This window comes from Drosophila obscura, unplaced genomic scaffold (assembly GCF_018151105.1).
Source record: "Drosophila obscura isolate BZ-5 IFL unplaced genomic scaffold, ASM1815110v1 contig_186, whole genome shotgun sequence".
Lineage (NCBI taxonomy): Eukaryota > Metazoa > Arthropoda > Insecta > Diptera > Drosophilidae > Drosophila > Drosophila obscura.
This window is the reverse complement of record NW_024542774.1, coordinates 3,024,182-3,043,970: the sequence shown is the minus strand read 5'-3', so window position 1 is coordinate 3,043,970 and position 19,789 is coordinate 3,024,182. Positions and strand designations below refer to the sequence as shown.

The following is a 19,789-nucleotide window of genomic DNA, read 5'->3' as shown; positions in this document are numbered from 1 at the left end:
GTTTCATTTTCGGTTTATATATGTACATAAAATCAATATCACTGCAATGCCCATCGGCAAATGACAATAGACAATGATTGAGCGACGCAACTGATGGATGGGGCGAGAAGGGGGCTGGTTTAGTGTCCGCCCAAGTATCGAAATTTAATTTGTATAACCTTTGCCACAAAATATGCAAATAGAGAAGACCCTCCTGGGCTGCAGCTGCATAATGCATCCAACACTTTTGACATGCATATGTACATACATTTAATTGGATATTGTGGAAATCACATGGACAGCAGTGTTTAAATATGGCTAAATAACATGAAAGATTGTTAAGGGTGCAAAGTGCATTTATATGCTTTATTTATTTATTTAAAGATAAAATCGTGCAATTTATTAAAGAAATTAAACTCTAATTGTTTATTCAACAAATTATAGTTCTACATTTTTTGTTTATTTCACAACATTGAACTGCAAATAAAAATGCGTACATGGAACTAAACATTCCTTGATGTCCATCGTGTTCAGCGTAATCGCACCAGTTGGTTGCTGACAGTTGGAAAGATTTTTAAGGAGTACATTTATACGCTGTACTTAACGATTTATCCGTGGAAAGGAATAACTTTCAGAAAATTGCATTGTTATATTTGAAGCCGTAACCGTTTAGTTTGTACTCTACGCAAGCGCTTGAAGAAAGCTGTATTTATTTAGCGGTAAGCACACACCAGTGAAAAGCTGTGGAGACAAAAGCTTTCGTTCTCTATCGGAAATTTCCGAGTCGATTCGAAGCAATGTAGAATGTAATAAAGTGTAAAAATGGGACACTTTTGAATGTACTTTGTACGAGACACAAATTGGGTTGTAGTCCGAGATGAGTAGATCACTTCCTCACACTTCGAATTGGAAATATACCCACAAAATACTTTTTAAAAATTAAAAAACCGCGATTAAGCTATTAATAAATAAAATTGTTAAAAGAATGCCAACAGCACGCTTACTTTTAATAAGTGTACCCCATTTTATATTTCACCAAGCAATGTGTGTTTAGACATTTTTGTACATATTTTACATGTAGCAATGAATAAATTTTAGTTCATTTATGGGGGGTACTGATAAGGATACGGTACGGATATTGGATATGATAATTTAAGGCGCCCTATTGATAATCAAATCTGAAATTGGAAAATAAAAGAGTCAAGTCGGACGAATATTTATGGCTGAAATTGGACCAATAATAACACTTCATGAGACGATAAGAAAGTCTGTGACTTACCAAAAATTGTATCATTATACTATTGTATCTTTACTTCGGTTGCACACATGCCGGGGATCGGATCATGGAACGTGATCATGATTATGCTATTGGACTTTGAGCCCAACCAAAAGCACTCCAGAGTCGTGTGGGTGGAATGATTTATGAATTTTTGGAGGCTACGAAGGTTAGCATTAATTAGGTATAAGTATAAGTCAGCTGATGAAAGCACTCATCCTGGACGGAGAGACGAAGACAAACAAACAGTGGCAGTGGTGGGTGACCTCGTTCTGATAAGAGATTCGATTGATTCGCCGGGTAGGCGGCGCTTCGGCCGAGAGGCATTTTGTAAACATTCTTATTTATAGTCGCCAACGAGCAATCTTCAATCGGCTCTTTGTGGCTGGACTCTATAAATAACAGACTAACAGTTTCCTTGTATGTCTGCGATCCAGCCAACCCACGCCACACCCACATGGCAACAGCTCCTCGAAGCAGTTAATTTAGTCAATAATGACGATTCACGATTCACGAAGCATGCGACGAAAGACTGGCTATTTTTTTTTTTCAAATTTGAAACATTTGTCTCATGCTTCACGATTTATGTTATTTGGCATGTGCAAGATCTGAAGATCTTATGCTTGTCTGGCGAAATACTATATTGGAGCGGGAAGCACCAGAGAAGCTCTCTGTACGAGTGAACTAATTAAGCGAAATCACAAATGAGCACATTATTGCGGATGATTGCTATAATCTTTTGGCTCCAAAGTTCATTGTCTGGGCCAAGGAGTCGTTGCTCATTATTTATTGCCTATAGTCAAAATTGGTTCACAATGGCAATGCCCCGTCTGGTATGGTACCTCCTTCTCAGGCGGCTCGGCTCTCTCCCAAACAAGAGATCAATATACATACATTCATTAGTATGTATGTATGTATATTTGACTAACTTGATGTAAGCACTACTTTACTTTGTATTGATATATGTACAGTGGATGGATGGTATTACAACCAATGACAATATAGATGATTCGATTAGTCTAATCAGCAAGGGAATTGCATTGTTTGTTTGCTTGGTTTAGTTATTCAGCTTGCTTAATTACTTCAAACTGGGTCTTCAAATATGGACTATAGAATTCAGGAATGATCTGCGTGTGCAATCGGTTCCTAGACTCCATCCGGTGGAAGCTCCCCTAACAAGCGAAATTCCCCGGAATTCCAATTCTATCTGATTTGATTGATAGCTACGACTACGAGTATTTTGTTGTACATTGTAAAAAGGGAATTACTTACATTTGTTTTGAAATTTCATTAAGCAAATGATTAGAGCAAAAGGTCACATCAGATCTGATTTGTTTTCCAGATTGTTCCGTTCTTTCAGCTTCTGAGTCGAACCCTTTTTTATTCAAGCCTAGTCTAACATCTTTCCCTTCCCTTCAGTACCTTCAGTCATACGTATACTAATCATGAATTATGTATTTGTTCACTGGAAATGCGGAAAAAATAAACCAATTGAAAAAGTTTCCATATTTTTGTTGTTATTTGAGACGGGGGATTTACAATTTACAATTTTCCTGGAATCCCTGATATGCAATTACAGACATTGTTAGTTCGACATTAATTAGTTTGGCCCGATATACATACGTGTATGTATATAAATTTGAATGAATTAATACGTATTTGGAAAGTAAACAAGATGGGCCAGGTCAGTGAGATCAGCCGGGGAATGCGTGTGCTACGAGCATTGCGAGTAGTGTGGCTGGAGATTCCGTATTATTGCCGGAAGGGAATTCTGAATGGGGAAGGCATTGCATCATGATCAGTGGCGTATGGGATCTCAGGCCTATCTATCGGTTGTAATCAGTGTGGTGTGTAGTGCCCATGAAAATCAGCATTATCAGCAACATGATGTTTCACTAATTGTATGTGTTCTGTGTGTGTCAGCGCAGCATGAATGTGTAGTATGTATGTACGAGTATATGTACGTGGAATATGGAATGTGGAGTGTAATGAATGAGATGCAAAATGATCAATGGCTCGATGGGGTTACTTTTAGCACTCTTTCTTGCACTGTTCCTTCTCGTCCTTTGCCGCAATATTCTCCTTGGCATAGGCGATGCCCTTCTGTATGCTTTTCTCCAGTTCGGGCAGCATTTGCTCCAGGGACTCTCGCTCAAAGTCATCCAGATGCGGCAAGCCCAGGTTCTTCTCGATCCCCTTGGCACTCAGCATCAGGGGTGTGGAGAAGAAGGGCAGACAAGGTGACTTGTAGCCCACATAGGCGCACTCCATCACATCCGGCTCCTCGTTGAGGCCACGCAGCAGTGAGTTTACAAAGCGGGCTGCCGCATAGGCCATCGACAGCGTGGCTGAGCCAGTACCGGCCTTGGCAATCACCACCTCGGTTCCGGCCTCCTGGATGCGATGCGTCAGGCGCCTTATATCCTCCAGCTTGCACTGGAAACTCGGACAGCACTGCGAAAATATGGGCAGTATGGTTTTGCCGGCATGGCCCCCAATCACAGGCAGATCCACCTTCGCTGGATTCAGATTGAGAAAGTCCCCGACGAAGGTCCTGGCGCGCACCACATCCAGAGTGGTGATGCCAAACAAACGCCGCGGATCGTACGCATTCTTGGCCTTCAGCAGCTCCGCGGCAATGGGCACGATCGAGTTGATTGGATTGGTGACAAACGCCAGCAGAGCCTGAGGACAGGACTCGCTGACGGCGCAGGCTACGCGCAGGGCCACCCCAGCATTCGCTTCGAACAGCTGGTCCCGGGTCATTCCCGGCTTGCGGGGCAGTCCGGCGGGCACGACCACCACATGGGCACCAGCCAGGCAATCGCCAAGCTGCTGGTCCTCGAACGCATTCGTCTGGACCGAGGTGCAGATGTGCGACAAATCCGCCTCGACGCCCTTGATGTTTCGCATATCGTGGATGGACAGCTCGCACACCAGAGGATTCTGCTTCAGGAGCAGGCTCAGGGGCTGACCAATGCCACCGCTGGCACCCACCACAGCCACCTTGAACTCACGGCGTATGCTCCGCGGATTGAGTAAGCGCTGCAGCAGTCCCTTGCTTTTCCAGACCAACATTGTGCCGTTTTCTGATTATCAAAATTTCACTACTATACACAAATTTGTTCTACAATCGTTTTGCAGGCTGAACGGAATATCAGGGGGCTCTAGATGGAGTAGTCTGTCACTCTCTGCACTATCTTTGATGTACAGCCCAGAACGTGCGTGCCCAAAGTTGCGTCGCTCTTTGCGATTGTTGTAAATTCCGAATCCCGATCTGATTAGGATGGGTGGGAAAAGCCGCGCACGCTCCAGACTACCAATCTCCCACGCCGAACCTTTAGGCTCCCCCCAGCCAAAGCGAGACAGCCACTGCCACAGCCGCACCTGGGGCTGGACAGCCGAATGCTGAGGCACGATCTCAGACGCCTTCGGTTCGTATAAAAAGTAATGCTCGATGATCGCTGATCTTCAGTAGCGGGCAGCTAGGCTATCAATTCGTATGGCAAAAGCATCTATAAAAAGTACATATATGTGTCTATATATTGTATTCAAGCAATCAAAATTGTCGTCTTAGTTCGCGGTATTCTCCATCAACGGAAATTGAGAAAGTATTATAAATAAAGCCACCAACTCAACCAGCAGAATGGCTCAGAAAGTAAGCAAAAATTGTGTTAGCTCTTGAATGATAATTGGGATCCAAAGTCTAATGACAATGTCCAACGATTATCGGCGTTGCAAATACTCGTAGAACATAATCAAAAACATTACACTGAACTTTGCATGGCCAAAAAAAAAGTGAAGTAAACTGAAGAATCGCAGACTATATATACAGTTATCTATGGGATTTATATCAAACCACCAATTTCCATGTGTATGGGTCAATCGCCCAAAGTGAATGAACTCGATTTAATTTGCAGACTTCCGTCGAAGGGAGGTACAATATCATGTTAATTGAATCTCCGATTCCCACAATTTGTGGCAATAATTTACCTTTAAATTTAAACCTGTTAGAACTGACGAAAAGCAACAGAAATTTCACTTGGCTTGTTTGATCTTGCATTAACTAGCAACAGAGAGTAAACCACTTTAAACTTTAGCGCAATCTATTAATGAGAGTGCCAAAATATTGGATCCTTATATGTAGGTGACATTGGATCGATTGATTTCCAAGAGTCTGCTTTATTTTTTTTTAATTTCATTTCAAACAACATTTTGATTAAGGGTTTCATCATCTTTGCAGATGTTCTACAATATACTGCTACTGATAGCGACACTGTTTCTAATCCCCCTGAACGGTGGAGTAAGGGCGCGACCCTCGCCAGAGGAGAGCAACACAAAAATGCTCGTGGATCCCAGTGAATACAATGGGAATCTATCGGTGGAGACCATCAGGAAAGGTGCAGCAGTGCGAAATAAATGGCTCAACCATGGAGCTGTGCATGCGCTGTGCCAAAGTCACCAAATCAGAGATCATATATCCAATGTGCTGTAACAACGATGATGGCATCAAGGACTGGTGTCACGCCTATGTGTATTACGGCGACGATGAGGGCTACTAAGCAGGAGCGCTAGCAAAGGATCACGTGGATGTGGCGTGAATTGTGAATGAACAAAATCTGAAAATCTAATTATTTTGCACTCCCGCATGATGGATTGGCTGTGATACTATGATGTATTTAAATTAAATTATATTTATTTAGGAATAAACAAGACATGGCTAAATTAGCACAAACATTCGATGAAACATGTTTTTTCTTACCCATGAAAACGCTTGAATGTATTTTCAAAATGCTCGTTTTTTATTGAGTTCTCATAAATTGTTTCTGTTTTGAATTTGTTGGTAAATTCAGTTTGGTGTGTGTTTTTCTTTTTTTTGAAAACTTTATAATAATTACAAATATATAATGACTATTTAGAGTGATTGGAAAATATAAATGAATATTGGCTTTAACGTTCCTACGCGAATGAAACTTAACGAATATTACAGTTCTGCGCTTCTGTTGCCTTTTTGCGATTCATTTCGAATTTCCAATTTGTAGATTTTGTGGCAAATAATAAGCAAAATCAAAATCTTACTAGAACGAGTAAAGTCAGTAAATGCACATCCGCTCGAGCGGTTCAAACTTGTTTGTACAGCCCCGAAACATCGAACATCGAACGCCCCATCGAACATCGAACTTGCACGACGCGCGAGAGAGAGAGAGAGGTATATAAATGTAATTAACAAACAAGGTTTAAACAAGTAACGGTGGTTTTTTCTCTTTTGTTGTTCCTTTTTTTTTTTTTTGATTTTTTTGTTTGATTAAAATTTGGTTTTGGTTTTTTTGTTTATTTTTTTGCACTCATTTGGCTGCTGCAGCTGCTGTGCTTCTGCTTCTGCTGCTCTGCTCCCCGTCATCAATCAGCTTTAATTGTGACGGTTTTTTTTATGCTTTGTGTGTTTTCTTTTTTAACGTTGACTGAAAGCAACATTTAAATATTAGTCGCGTGAAGAGTTCAACTTACCAGAATTCAAGCACGCTATTTAAGAATGTTATTTTTGTTTCAAGTTTGTGTGTGTTTGTGTTTTGTTTGTTTTTTTTTTTTTTTAAGGTTAGTTTGAAAGAGTTTGGTTTTTGGCAGCTGATGGTCCTAATGCAGGGGCTGGTGCTAGCGGTGTCGTCTCCACGCGGCCCAAATGCAGATAGGAACAGTCCGCATCCTCGCAGCGTCCCATCAGCTCGAACGGACAGATGGTGGCATGGACATCGCAGGGACTTTGCGGGGAGGGGTAAAAATGCATGGAAATACATTTCGCCAACCGACCGACCGATCCGAATGTTCTACTCACCTACTGTAGTTCCGTGGTATGGGAGATCGGTAGTCTTGGAGATACGTATCCGGCTCCGCCTCCTCCTCGCGCAGCTCCCTCATAATGCGCACAGTGTAGGGTCCTGGCCAGGGCTTCGCTACCGCTACCACTTCAGGTTCCAGCGCTGGCTCCGGTTCCGGCTGTGAGTCATCCCGGGTTTGATTCTGAAAATAAACTCAACCGTTTCGTTAGTTTGGGGGGTTTTTTGTGGGGGGATTTGTGGGTCACAGTTCGGGGAGTTTATTCAACACGGATGAAACCCAGCCGTACATGAGTTGAATGACTTGAGAACTTTCTTAGCACTAGAAACGAAGCAATTTGTATATGTATAATGAAATCCACGCACATCTGGCATCAGTTGGGACTCGCACTCGTCGGCTGTCTCTGTGGGTGGTGGCTCTGAGCATGGCACTTGCGCAGTATCAGTCGATATTCCATTCTCCTCCGGTTGCCTCCTGTCTGCCTCAATAGACGTTCGACTCGTCTCATCTTCCCTTTCCACCGGGGACTCGATCACAGTTTGTGGCTGGCTCTCGTTTTCAGTTGGTGGCAGAGGCTGCTGCTGCTGCTGTTCCTCCGTCAACTTCTTAAGATCATCGTATTTAACTATTGAGTTGTATAGGCGGATCTGCTTGGAGAGTTGCGTTGATTTTCGTGTGATTTCCGCCTTGCCCTCGTCAAGCAACCTGCAAGAAAATCGAATCTATAATCGCATAGAAATATTGTGGTGTCCCGAGCTCTAGGGTGCTTGAAGCTCGCGCTTGCTCGTTTGTTTCCACCATTCCCACGTGGAGCTGCAATCTGGCTGCTGTTGTCGTTGTGGTAGTACCTGTACTCGTCGCCACTTAATCCTTTGCCCAGGTCCATGGCTGCAGCGTAGAGCTTGTTGCGTTTTTGTTTGAGGGATATGATGATCTCGTGGCTGGTCTGAATCTCCGGCTGAATGCGGGCCAGCTTCACTTCCTCCTGCTTGACCACCTGCCTAACTGCCTGCATCTCGCTGTAGAGCTCTTTGAGTCGATGCGAGCATCGCAGGCGCACAGCCTTCGACTTCTTGGCCTCCTCCACCAGCTTCATAGACTTTTCCAAATTTGCTATCATGCTTCCCCTGCAACAGACACACAATCAGAGATGAGTAACCCTGGTCCCCCATCCAGGCGTATATATCTACCCGATTCTAGCAAATGAGCTCTCGAAGGACTTTAGCCGCGTCTCCCTAGTCGGTTGATTTGGCTTCACATTGGTTTTGGCTTTGGTTTCATTCGGGATTGCTGCCCTCTGGCTACTGCTGCTGCTGCTGCTGCTGTTGATGGCTGCCGTTTGAACCACTTTGTCATGGTCGTTTGTGGTTTCCCCCAATGTGGCGGCTGTTGCCTTGCCGGAGGCAGCTGCTGCCGCAGCCTCCTTTTTCTTGGCCGTCGTTAGCTTCTTCTGTTCTAGCAACTGCATGCGTTCGACCAGCCGGAGATATTCCTTCTGCGATGCCACAGGCAAATGTCGCACTGCCTGAAATGGAAGAATGGAGAGAAAGGTAATGAATATTTGAATCGTGTTCAATGTTAGCTGTTACCCACCACTGGAGTTTTCTTTGTCTGTTGGGTCTTCGAAGGGGCAGCTTTTGGTGGATTTTTCACCAGCCTCTCCCCGTCCGCCGTCTTCTCTGGGGCCTTGTCTGTCTCAGGCTCTTTGGTACCATTTGTGCCTGGTGTTGGGACCTTGGAACGCGCCTGCTTCAAATAGTCATCGATCTTCTTCTCAAGGTAATCACTCATGACCGATCGCCTGAGGTTGGGATTGGAGGTGGATGCAGAAGCCGATTCGAGTATCTCCGAGGTGGGAGTATTCGATCTGGTTGTGGAGCCACTGGGACTGCCCATGGCCAGGCTGAGGGGACTGGCGTTTTCCGTGTAATTGGAGCAGTCAAAGCACGAGCTCAGCTCCAGGTTATCATCGCTCGCCGCCGAGTCATCGGCCAGGCTGATGATCAGCTTGCTCACCTTGATGCTGGCCCGATCGATACTGGTGACCAGTCGCGTGACCGAGGAGTTGCTTTGGACCTTCACGGAGGCACTGGGCTCCTTGATCATCAGTGTCGTTGGTCGCTTGCAGCTCAGCTTTGCGGAGGATTGCTCCTCAGTGGGAATTTTGCGTTTGGTAGTGGTCTTTTTGTTGATCACCTTGTTGGGTTTAACAATTTTTATTATTTTAGTGGAGGGTGACGTTGGATCTTTGGACCTCAAAACTTGGCTAGATTCAGGCTGATGATGTTGCTCCGTTTCCATAGCGGATTGGTTTGAATCTTGGCCCTTCGAAGGAGCCTCAACGATGAGCTGCAGTGGCTCTTCTTGCTCCATTTTCTCCCCTTCTTCAATTGGCTGCTGCTGAATATCGTCCTGTGGCTCCTCTGGCTCGTCCACTTTAGGAGGCGCCTCAACAGCACAGGACTGGAAGCGTCGCACCGCATTCTTGAGTATCTCTGGGCTAAGACGGGACTTCAGTGTGGGGCAACTTCTTCCCTTTTTGGTGGCAATGCTGGACAGAAGCAGCGAGCGCAGTTGTTCCGGATCATCCGAATCGTGGGACCCAATTGAATCCGTTCTGGTTATAGACACGGCCAGAGACGGGGCAGGTACAGGAGCGGGAGGCAGATAATGCAGGACTGGCGTCGGAAGAAGAGGTGGACGCGTAGGTGCAGGTGCAGGTGCAGACGATGGCTCCTTGGCTGTCTTTAGATTGGACAGGAGCATGGCGCGCAAGGCTCCAGCTTCATCGTCGCTAGTTTCCGGATGCGATATGTCCACGCTCTTCGTTTGCGTCTGTGAGTTTTCCATGGAAACAGATTGAGTATATGTTAGGGAACTGTGATTGGAATTCTGCTCATCGACCAGATGCATGGCATCCCTGGCATCCTCATCCAGATGCATGTGTGCAATTTGGAATGGCGGCGGTGGTGGCGGCTCCTCATCATCATACAGATCATCGTCATCGTCTATCACAATGGGCATCGATACTGGCGGCAGTGAGCTGTTCGGCATAAAGCACCGCCAGCTACCGCCAGCTGTGTCCAATGAATTCCAATTATTTGACCACGTATTCCAGTTGTCTTTCTGCTCATCGCTATCTGTTTCGGCCAGATCCATATCCACCGATTTGGTGTCAACAGCATCATGCATGCGATAAGGACTCGCACCGCGATCTGGCGAGGCAGCCGGACTGATCTCCATGAGGTCGTCGATTTCATCCGTGTTACTAATTGTGGGATGGACGCGGTTTATCATGTCGGTCGGTGAGTAGGCCCGCTCCGCATCGCGCTTCTTTCGCGCCAAATGCTTTTTGAGTATAGCAGACTTGAGGGCTATCAGACGCAGACTAAGCTCACCGGTCTCTCCAGCTGCTTCAGCGGGCTGAATCGCATGCTCCTGCTCCTCCTCTTCCGGACAGAGACCATCAGTGAGTTGCTCTGCTGAAGGCGACAGCAGCTCTTTGTTCGTCGGGTATTTCTTGGGCGACTTGCGCAGGGGATACTGCAGTCGCTCCCTGAGGCTGTTCTTGTACTGCCCGAGCATATCATTCCGCTCCTCTCTGGCCAAAGCCACGCGCAGCTTGTCCCTGCTGAGCTTCAGGCGCTCCAGATCCAGGACATCTTCGCCCTCATTCTCGGAGGTCACATCGTACTCGCAGTTCTCTTCGTCTGTCAGGCTTTCGAAGGAGTCCAGCAATATGGCATCCTGCTGCTGCTGCTGGTGATAGTGCTGTTGATGGTTCGGCCTCTGATGCTGATAGCTCTTATAGCTTTGGGTCGGCTGCCGATTTCGCAGATGCTGTGGCTTGTAGCGCCGCGCAGGTGCAGTCCTCTTGTAGACACCATTCGGCAGCTGGCCAACACTTCTCCTGCCATTGTCTATGCGTCTCAGTCTCGATCTGTGGTAATGGCGCTGGGAATCGTATTCGTCATCCGAATGGCTGGACACATCGGAAAGCAAAAAGACTGGCGATTTCCGTGGTAGCCGCAAAGCTCGCTCCTCCAGCTCCGGATAATCTGTAATTTTAAAAGAAAACAAAAACCTTATCTCGAGTGAGAGGAGGGGGGCAATAATTCTTAGCTCAAATAACTTTGGCTGGAATTCGACATTTGGGCATTACATACAGATGGTTCAGTAATCGTATTATTAAGCCTGCAATAAGGCGCAGTTCTATAATCTTCTCCCATATGAGAAGCCCTATGACAAACACACGTACACTACTTACCCGCGCACACACACACCCAAACACACTCACACACATAGTCAATCATATGTCATTCTACATGTTGCTTACTATATTGATTTGCCAAATTTGCGGCCAGCATATCCATCCGCTCCACATCCTTGTTGTTCTCCTCCAACTGCTGGATCCGTGCACGCAACTTGAACTCTTCATCCTCCGAGGATATCGGATCGTAATCATCTACAATTTCGCCTTCCTCACGCTCATCATCATCCTCATGCATGACCTTCGGATCAATATACACGCGATCTTTCACGCGCTCAGAATGTCTTGAGTCCGCTTGCATGGCGGCAGTACGGACAACCATCATAAGCAATCAAATTTGCAATCTTAGCACTTTTTATTCAGACACGATGGAAATTTAATATTTTTTGGATTGGATTGCTTTGATAGTGTGACCAGTGGACTTATCGATAAAATATACCGTCTGACCCTCCGAAATATACCTTGTCATTATCAAAATATACCGTAAATATACTGACTGATGCGTTCATATTCCTGGATTTTGATATTCGGTTTAATATTACTAGCTAGTTAGCACTGTCAGCCCTAAGGAAATAATTTTGACTAATTCATGAATCAATTTTCTACAAAATTGGCTAGTTTTCAGAAGTTTCAGGCGCTGGGCTTTCCGAGCTCCACGGATTGGATTGCTTTGTTTCATGTAACAGCTGTTTTGTTGGTCTAAATAGAGATGGACCATCTCTAGATTAAATATACTTTATATACCGCAGAATATCGGTATTTTTGGCGCCGGTATTTCTTGGAATGACAGATGAGTTTTTCCCAAAATCTGGGCACACCAACTGTCAAACCGACTTCCGCTCTTTTCTACCCAACTCGCGGAACAAAATGCAGCAAAAGGTATTTGTGCTTGTGAAAAAGCGCCGAAATTTATGTGAAATATCAACTGAAATAATGCAAATGTTCTTGTTTTGCAGCGCAGAGAACCCGTGCAGGCAGTTCAAGTCTTCGGACGCAAGGTGTGTGTGCCATAAAGCATTCAAATCAAATGAAATTTTCGCACGTGTCGCACACAAAAAGCGCGTCAATTCCCAGTCGACGCGCTCTGCCCAGCCGACCGACCGCCGCTACGGTGCTGAGGTTATGTTTGGGTGTGCGATGATTTTGATTTGGTGTGAAGCTTCTCCAGTGCTAACCATTGTAAATGGACATTAATGATTGGATTATTGCAGAAAACCGCCACCGCTGTGGCCTACTGCAAGCGTGGCAGTGGTCTCCTGAAGGTGAACGGACGCCCTCTGGAGCAGATTGAGCCCAAGGTTCTGCAGTACAAATTGCAGGAGCCTCTCTTGTTGCTCGGCAAGGTATGTACGCCGTCATTGTCTATGTTTGTTGCTTTGGGCATGATATGATGATAACATTTATCCCGAACTTGAAGACCAATGAGAATACAAATGTTTCTGATTATATTAGAGCATCATTTGGACGTGTTTCCTTACACCTTTTAAAGGCATCCATTGATTTATTTCCTTCTCTCGTTTTGCAGGAGAAATTCGCCGGTGTGGACATTCGTGTGCGCGTCAACGGTGGTGGTCATGTCGCCCAGATCTATGCCATCCGTCAAGCTATTTCCAAGGCCCTAGTTGCCTTCTACCAGAAGTGTAAGTAACTCAACTCTTTGATAAACGCAAGAAATAGTGGGTGGCCTTAATAGGTTTTTGTTTGAGAGAACATAGACTCTTTCGCAAATGATTCAATAGAGGCCAGAATAACATACATTATGAGCATATACCAACCAAGCTGGCATCATGTGATATGCAGATTGGGTGATGCATCAAAAACATTTGATACTAAAGGCACCTTCTACCAGATTTTTGTTGGAAGTTATTGCCATTTCCAACGAAAGACTTGAGCAAGGGAGAACAACTGCATGTCGCAATCAAAGAGAGCAATCGGAAGATTTGACCAATGCTATTTGAGGCTTCATCGACATCAAAATCTTAGTATGCTGTACACCAAATCGATTTTGTCCTTAAAAAGTTTTTGTTTTAGAGAATTTATACTCTTTTGCAAATGATTCAATAAGGGCTAGATCAAACCACATTATGAGCATATACCAACCAAGCTGGCATTAAATTTTCATATGCAGATTGGGTGATGCATCAGAAACATTTCATATTCAAGGAATCCTGTTGTTGTACCCCTTCTACCAGATTTTTGTTGGAAGTTATTGCCATTTCCAGTGAAAGACTTGAGCAAGGGAGAACAAGTGAATGTCGCAATCAAGGAGAGCACTGGCCACATTTGACCATTGCTACTTGAGGCTTCATCGACACTTGATTTCGAGCAATTGTTGGCATGGCTAATGGTGTTCGGTATTCATCTAATTTTTTAAATTTCTTGCCTTCCATTACAGACGTCGATGAGGCCTCCAAGAAGGAGATCAAAGACATTCTGGTGCAATACGACAGAACCCTGCTGGTCGGCGATCCACGCCGTTGCGAGCCCAAGAAGTTCGGTGGTCCAGGAGCCCGTGCTCGTTACCAGAAGTCGTACCGTTAAATTCTTCTGTCTGGTTTTCAATTTGGATTAGAGATATTTTTTACAATTTGAAAATGGTTTGCGCGCAAGTGTGAATAAAACGGAATAATTAACAGTAAGATTCAATTAAGGCTATTATTTATTGGGTGGATTTTGATAGTGTGGCACTATTTGGGCCAAAACGATTGCTGTCCAACAAGCACAGCTGATTCATTATTTATCTCGCTGACAAGGTTTTATATCTGATCTCTCTGCCAAAACTTGAAATGTAGTGGAATACGACAAGTCAAGTCATCCCGGAATATCTCCTCCCGTGTAGCTAACCTTTGACAAACGACATGCCATGTAGCAAAATGTGTAGTTACCATGTAAAACAAATCGCATTTTTGTGGAATTTTTTTGTTTACACCTTTGTTTATCAGCAATCCAATAAAGGGGAGTTATTTATAATATCCAGTCTTAAAGAAAATTGATTCATTTATCGGATGAAATTGTATATTAAATGCTAATGATCCTACTTATCTAGTAATATTAAACCGAATATCAAAATCAAGGAATATGATTTCCGATCAACAAAAAAGAATATAGCCCATTATCGACCCGGGGTAAATATTCCCACGAATATTATAAATCTAAGAATTTTAGCTCAGTTCAGGTGAAGGATATATGTAGTGCTCTTTGTTTTTGTAAGTAAAAAGGAGAGATGGGATCGATCTACAAGGGTAAATGCTCAAACAGCATTCTTTTCCACTGTATAATTCAAGTTCTTCACCTGTTTAAATAGAGGGGGTTAAGTGGGTTAATAGTAAATAATTTTGCATATTTCTGAGGGTCACACTGATTCTCCCCTTGCTGGGGTCACACTGATTCTCCCCTAGCTGTGTTAGTCATGGGAGCTTTGTTTGGGAAAAGTAGCAAAAAGACGGGCCCCAGTCGGATAACCGACCACGACAAGGCTGTCCTGGTGAGTAGCTACTCCTCCAGAGATTCCTGGTGCCTGTTCTAACCGCCTCCACTCTTCCTATGGTTAGCAACTGAAGCAACAACGAGACCGTCTCAAACAGTACCAGAAGCGCATTGAGCTGCAGCTGGAAAATGACAGGCTCCTCGCCAAGAAGTGCCTGCAGCAGGGCCGGAAAGAGTATGGTTTGCATAATGACCAAATCTAGAGCTAATCTGTGTATTCTTTCAGCCGGGCCAAACTGCTGCTGCGCAAGAAGAAGTACCAGGAAAGTCTGCTGACGAACGCGGACAAGCAGCTGGATAATCTGGAGAAACTGGCTGCCGACCTGGAGTTCGCCCAGGTGGAGATGAAGGTGCTGGATGGCTTGAAGCAGGGCAATGCAGCGTTGAAGAAGGTGCACGAAATGCTGGACATAAACGAAGTGGAGAGGATCATGGACGAGACACGAGAAGGCATCGAGAAGCAGCAGGAGATAGACGCTATTCTGACGGACGTACTGACGCCTCAAGACGAAGAGGACGTACTGGCCGAATTGGACGCCCTCGAGGCGGAAGAAGACGGCGTCCAGTTGCCGGAAGTGCCCACCGAGGTGCTGCCACCAGTCGATGATGATGAGGCGGCAGCAGAGGAGAAAGCAGAGACCAAAGCGATCGCCAGCAAAACGAAGAAAGTCCTGGTGGAGGCCTAGATCCGATTTCAATTGATACCAATGCCATTTTGTACGTATGTGTATGTATGTTTGTATAGCCAGCAACTAAATATCTCTATAAGTCCAATGTGAAATACATATTTTTCTAGAATCTAAAATGCACAGAAACCGTACCGCACATAATTTAGTCAATACGCAATGAAACGGACTTCTTGGACCTGCGTATGTCCTCCCTAACGCGAGTGCGTAGACTATTGTTCGTATCCCGCAGCTTCTCGATCTCCTCGACGAGCACAATGTTCTCCTTGAACAGTTTGTCGTATTTCTTTTGCACCGACTTGTCCTCGGCCACCGCCTTGTAGCGCGCCAAAACATTTTCGATCTGCTTGCGCTGTCGCATGAACTCATCCCGCACCTCGGCATCCAGGCTGACGAAGCGCTTCAGCTCATCGTCGCTGGCATGCTTCTGGAACAGCGTTTTAACGGCCTTCTTGAGCCCCTCGGCCGAATTGACCTCGCCGGCCACATAGTAAATGTCCGTGCAGATGGCGTTCAGGCACTCGCGGGATGCCTTGGCCCGATGCCGCTCCGTGTGGAGCTCCGCCACGTTGCTGAGGTACTTGTCGCGCATCTCCTTCAGCTGCAGCTCCAGCTGAATGTTGTTCTGGTTGAGACCCTCTAGTTCGCCCTCCATTTCGAGGATGTGCTTGCGCTTGTCGTTGATCTGGAACTCGCGCGGCTCGATTTGAGCCTTCAGCTCGGCTATCTTGTGGCCCAGCACCTGCTTGTACTTATCCAGCTCCTGGTTCTTGTGCAGCAGGTCCTGGATGCGCTTCTCCTTGCCATTGATGGCATAGTCCCGATCGGCAATGTCCTTCTGCAGATCCTCGATATTGTTTATCTGCTTTTGGATGCAGCGCTGCGACTTGTAGTGCTCCTCCTTGAGGGTCTCCACCTCCTCGAGCAGATTGTCGATCTCCTTGCTCTGCGCCTCGAACTTCTTCTGCAGCACGCCCGCCTTGCCGCGCCACATCTGCGTCTCGTTCCGCTCGGTGGTCAGCTTGTTCTCGTACTCGGTCTGTGTGGCCACCATGTTGCGGTCGTTCTCCATTTCCACCTCGTGGCAGTACTCGATGAATTCGGCCTTCTTGTCCTGCATCTCCTTCATCAGGTCCCGGATGAGGCCCTTGCGCTCGTTCAGCTGCTGCTTGTAGTTGTTCTCAAGGGCTTCCACCGTGTCCTGCAGCGTGCCCGTGGAGTTCTTCAGCTTGTCCTCGTAGCTCTCGCGCAGCTCCAGCATATTCTCGCGCAAATTGGTGAACTTCTGGTACTCGATGAGCATGCGCTCCGAGTACTGGTTGGCCAGGGTGTCCAGCTGGACGCGATGCTCCTCCCGAATGGAGGTGATCTGGTAGGTAATGTGGTTCATCTCCTCTGTGTGCCTCGCCTCGATCTCGTTGTTCAGCTCCTTGAGCTCCTCCAGCGCCGAACAGTAGCTGCGATGCACCTCCTGCAGCTGCTGGCCGTCGAAGATCTCGTTCTGGCTGAGCTGATATTGGAACTCCTCCGCCTGCTGCTTAAGTCGCAGCTCCAAGTTGGCAATTTGCTCGATCTTGTCGTTCAGCTGACTGCGCGGTATCAACACCTCCTGGCTCTTCATCAGGTCATGGTCTATGGCCAGCACCTTGCCCTCTATGTTGTCCATGGACCAGATGGCCAGCGTGCCCTTCTTGGAAATGGCCAGCAGCAGGGTGCCATCGTAGGAGAACCTCAGCTTGTTGACTGGCCCATCGAAGAACCGGAAGTTGGTGAAGGTGCCGCCGCCCGCATCCAAGAAGGGCAACTGCATGTTGAATAGATTGCCCTCGTGATCGGCGACGAACATGATCAAATCGGAACGGGCCAGACAAAGGTCCGACACGGAGCCCTTGCTCCTCGACGGAATCGTAATCTCACGCACCAGTTCCGAGTTCTGGAACTCGCGGATGGTGCCAAAGTTTGTGCCCGCGTAGATCGTCAGCGGATCGTGGAAGCTGCACGACACCGTCACATACTCGGTGCCCTTCTGCACGATCTCCTGCAGTCGCGAACCCGTCTCCAGGTCCCACTGGTAGATGGCGCCCTCCGCTCCGCCCGAGATGAGGTACTTGTCCGTCCGTGTCCAGGCCACGGACAGCACGGTGCCGTTGTGGCCCTTCAGATTGATCAGCACCTCCAGATTGTACACGGACGTGATGGCTATATTGTTGTCATAGGCGGCGGCCATCATGTGACCCAGATTGGAGTACCGAACATCGTTGCAATGCGGGAAATTGTAGGTTTTCACAATCTGCGTTGGGCAAGAGATCGTAGATTGGGAACGATATTAATCAGCAGAGTCCCGACTCACATTGAGATCGTCCATGAAGATCTGGGTGATGCGCAGCTGATCCGAGAATCCAATGGCTGCAATCAGGCCCGTATTATTGAGCTCCACAATGTTGACATCCACCTGGAACTTGCGCACCAGCTCCACCTTAGCCGTCTCATAGTTCCAGATTCGTATGGTCTGATCCCTTGCTGAAGAGTAGGGCATGGCAGACATGGATGCTATAGGTAGAGATTGTTACTCACAGGCTGTCATGACGATGGGTTTCCAGGCGCACACGGACATCGCGATCACCTCTCCCGTGTGGATGAGCACGCCGAGGGGCTCGAACTTCAACTGTTTGGTCTTGAGCGTCTCCGGAACGATAAGGATGCCCACATAGATCTGGTCATGGGAGGTGGTTACGATGACTGTCTCCTGCTTGTGATCGATGGCTAGATTGGTGATCTGGTACATGGGCTCCGCATACAGAGTGGTGGGAACGGTGAGGATGGTCTTCCGCTCAAACTTAAACTTGGAGACGCGCTCAAAGACGAATGCCCGGTTGAACATGATGTAGGCGAATCCCTTCGCGAAGGCCGTCATGCAGAGAACCCGCTGGTCGTGCGGGACGACTGCCTGGGTGGGCAACTGGAAGCGTTGATCCTGTGCCTCGCGATCCCGATCGAAAATCTCCTGGTCCATCATTAGGTCGACGGTGTCTGCCTCGCTGGCCTTCTGGGCCAGCTTCTGCTCGCCGTTCTCGACGAGAATCAGCTGATCGTTGGACGTGCCCAGCATCAGCAGATCCAGTGAGAGAAAGGCCATCGAAGTGACCCTGTAGGTAACCTTCAGGTTGTTGCTGATGGTGAATCCCCTCTCCGACTTGCTCATCAGGAGTAGGGTCCGGTCTCCGCCCACTGCCAGGAAGCTGCAATCGGAGGGATTGCCAGCTATGCACTCCGCGCCGCTGTGGGATCCCAGGACTGTGGCCCGGCCCTCGATCACGGTGCTCGTCTTGTCCAGGACCAGCATGATCATGTGCTCCTCCGGCGGCCGGGTCAGTATGGTCACTGCTCGCGAGTCATTGGTAAAGATCATCTGCTTGATTTCCGTGTTGCGATGATTGACGGGTAGCTCCAGGTGCCGGCGCTTCTTCAGGGTGGACAGCTCGTAGATAGATATAAAGCGACCACTGTGGATGAAGAGATGAAGGAAAGAAATCCCTTTAGAGGTAAGAAAAGTCTTTGAGGATTTTCTCATACTTCTTCACATGACGCTCCAGAACGGCAAGCAGTTTGCGATGAGAACTCATAGCGATTATCTCGGGTCGCGTGTCCTCGGGGAATCTGCAGTAGGATTCGAATGAGTAATCCGACACTCTGGATAACGATAGCCTGGAGAAACTCACCTGAGAAATCTTTGCTTGTTCAGGACATAGTCGTGGAATGCCAGAACACCCTCCACCGGATAGATGACCTCCTTGCTCAGGTTGAAGTGGATGTTGCCAATCACATCCGATCGAAGGCCGTAGATGAGGCGCGGCCGTATAACCACACTGTTATTGATCGAGCCTGCCCTCTGGTCGTCCATTCTGTCTGATTTCTATATAAAATATATATGTATGGTGTGATAAATACAATTTGAACTGGAATTCGATGCGAATTTCACTCTCTCTCTCTAGGCTGACAGACGAAACAAAATGGGGAACTGGAATTCGATCAAACAACCTAGGAAACCAGCCAAACAAAAGAGGCTCGACGCCTGACAGTAAATTCCATGGCATCCATGGCGGGCACCTAACAACAAGTGTGCGGGGGCGTGGGCCCTGGGCCCACCCACTTGGGCGAACAATTACCTCAAAACGAAAGCTCTCGTTTCTATTCCATCCTCATCAAAACTAAGCCAAAAGCACCATGAATAAGTAATTAAATGTCGCTAAGTATGCT

General features: G+C 46.8%; 6 protein-coding genes across 6 annotated transcripts; 3 read left to right on the top strand and 3 right to left on the bottom strand.

Annotated features, from left to right (window-relative positions):
• Positions 1 to 2,751: 2,751 nt before the first annotated feature.
• LOC111071031 (malate dehydrogenase, mitochondrial-like) lies at positions 2,752 to 4,438 on the bottom strand. Its single transcript, XM_022362124.2, has one exon. It carries the CDS (start codon positions 4,331 to 4,333, stop codon positions 3,287 to 3,289), a length of 1,047 nt encoding a protein of 348 aa, XP_022217816.1. The 5' UTR covers positions 4,334 to 4,438; the 3' UTR covers positions 2,752 to 3,286.
• Positions 4,439 to 4,719: 281 nt separating this feature from the next.
• On the top strand, positions 4,720 to 5,997 carry LOC111071034. The gene is given in 3 exon segments (XM_022362129.2): positions 4,720 to 4,913; positions 5,499 to 5,651; positions 5,653 to 5,997. Coding segments are annotated over 3 exon segments (330 nt in total). The 5' UTR covers positions 4,720 to 4,901; the 3' UTR covers positions 5,818 to 5,997.
• Positions 5,998 to 6,823: 826 nt separating this feature from the next.
• On the bottom strand, positions 6,824 to 11,784 carry LOC111071029 (FK506-binding protein 5). The gene is made up of 7 exons (XM_022362122.2): positions 11,427 to 11,784; positions 8,684 to 11,148; positions 8,281 to 8,615; positions 7,939 to 8,217; positions 7,456 to 7,795; positions 7,089 to 7,273; positions 6,824 to 7,014 (listed from the first exon to the last, which is right to left on the bottom strand). The coding sequence occupies exons 1-7, from the start codon at positions 11,683 to 11,685 to the stop codon at positions 6,852 to 6,854; spliced, it is 4,026 nt and encodes a 1,341-aa protein (XP_022217814.2). The 5' UTR covers positions 11,686 to 11,784; the 3' UTR covers positions 6,824 to 6,851.
• Positions 11,785 to 12,173: 389 nt separating this feature from the next.
• On the top strand, positions 12,174 to 13,999 carry LOC111071033 (40S ribosomal protein S16). Its single transcript, XM_022362128.2, has 5 exons — positions 12,174 to 12,239; positions 12,317 to 12,358; positions 12,572 to 12,703; positions 12,886 to 13,000; positions 13,756 to 13,999. The coding sequence occupies exons 1-5, from the start codon at positions 12,228 to 12,230 to the stop codon at positions 13,899 to 13,901; spliced, it is 447 nt and encodes a 148-aa protein (XP_022217820.1). The 5' UTR covers positions 12,174 to 12,227; the 3' UTR covers positions 13,902 to 13,999.
• Positions 14,000 to 14,732: 733 nt separating this feature from the next.
• LOC111071032 (charged multivesicular body protein 6-A) lies at positions 14,733 to 15,646 on the top strand. Its single transcript, XM_022362125.2, has 3 exons — positions 14,733 to 14,844; positions 14,912 to 15,021; positions 15,073 to 15,646. Exons 1-3 carry the CDS (start codon positions 14,770 to 14,772, stop codon positions 15,530 to 15,532), a joined length of 645 nt encoding a protein of 214 aa, XP_022217817.2. The 5' UTR covers positions 14,733 to 14,769; the 3' UTR covers positions 15,533 to 15,646.
• On the bottom strand, positions 15,552 to 19,546 carry LOC111071030 (cilia- and flagella-associated protein 57). The gene is made up of 5 exons (XM_022362123.2): positions 19,252 to 19,546; positions 19,106 to 19,189; positions 18,107 to 19,035; positions 17,883 to 18,052; positions 15,552 to 17,822 (listed from the first exon to the last, which is right to left on the bottom strand). The coding sequence occupies exons 1-5, from the start codon at positions 19,431 to 19,433 to the stop codon at positions 15,678 to 15,680; spliced, it is 3,510 nt and encodes a 1,169-aa protein (XP_022217815.1). The 5' UTR covers positions 19,434 to 19,546; the 3' UTR covers positions 15,552 to 15,677.
• Between the last annotated feature and the right edge of the window lie 243 nt (positions 19,547 to 19,789).

Excerpts from the sequence above, each read along its gene's own strand:
- LOC111071031 (XM_022362124.2), bottom strand. The coding sequence starts at position 4,333 with ATGTTGGTCTGGAAAAGCAAGGGACTGCTGCAGCGCTTACTCAATCCG.
- LOC111071029 (XM_022362122.2), bottom strand. The coding sequence starts at position 11,685 with ATGATGGTTGTCCGTACTGCCGCCATGCAAGCGGACTCAAGACATTCT. Across the intron at positions 7,274-7,455 it reads AGTCCCAACTGATGCCAGAT|AATCAAACCCGGGATGACTC; the intron begins GTGCGTGGATTT and ends GTTTATTTTCAG. Across the intron at positions 7,015-7,088 it reads ATACCACGGAACTACAGTAG|TCCCTGCGATGTCCATGCCA; the intron begins GTGAGTAGAACA and ends CTCCCCGCAAAG.
- LOC111071033 (XM_022362128.2), top strand. Across the intron at positions 12,704-12,885 it reads CTCTCTTGTTGCTCGGCAAG|GAGAAATTCGCCGGTGTGGA; the intron begins GTATGTACGCCG and ends CTCGTTTTGCAG. Across the intron at positions 13,001-13,755 it reads AGTTGCCTTCTACCAGAAGT|ACGTCGATGAGGCCTCCAAG; the intron begins GTAAGTAACTCA and ends CTTCCATTACAG.
- LOC111071032 (XM_022362125.2), top strand. The coding sequence starts at position 14,770 with ATGGGAGCTTTGTTTGGGAAAAGTAGCAAAAAGACGGGCCCCAGTCGG. Across the intron at positions 14,845-14,911 it reads ACCACGACAAGGCTGTCCTG|CAACTGAAGCAACAACGAGA; the intron begins GTGAGTAGCTAC and ends TCCTATGGTTAG. Across the intron at positions 15,022-15,072 it reads CTGCAGCAGGGCCGGAAAGA|CCGGGCCAAACTGCTGCTGC; the intron begins GTATGGTTTGCA and ends GTATTCTTTCAG.
- LOC111071030 (XM_022362123.2), bottom strand. The coding sequence starts at position 19,433 with ATGGACGACCAGAGGGCAGGCTCGATCAATAACAGTGTGGTTATACGG. Across the intron at positions 19,036-19,105 it reads CTGGAGCGTCATGTGAAGAA|TGGTCGCTTTATATCTATCT; the intron begins GTATGAGAAAAT and ends CTTCATCCACAG. Across the intron at positions 18,053-18,106 it reads ACCCATCGTCATGACAGCCT|CAAGGGATCAGACCATACGA; the intron begins GTGAGTAACAAT and ends CCTACTCTTCAG.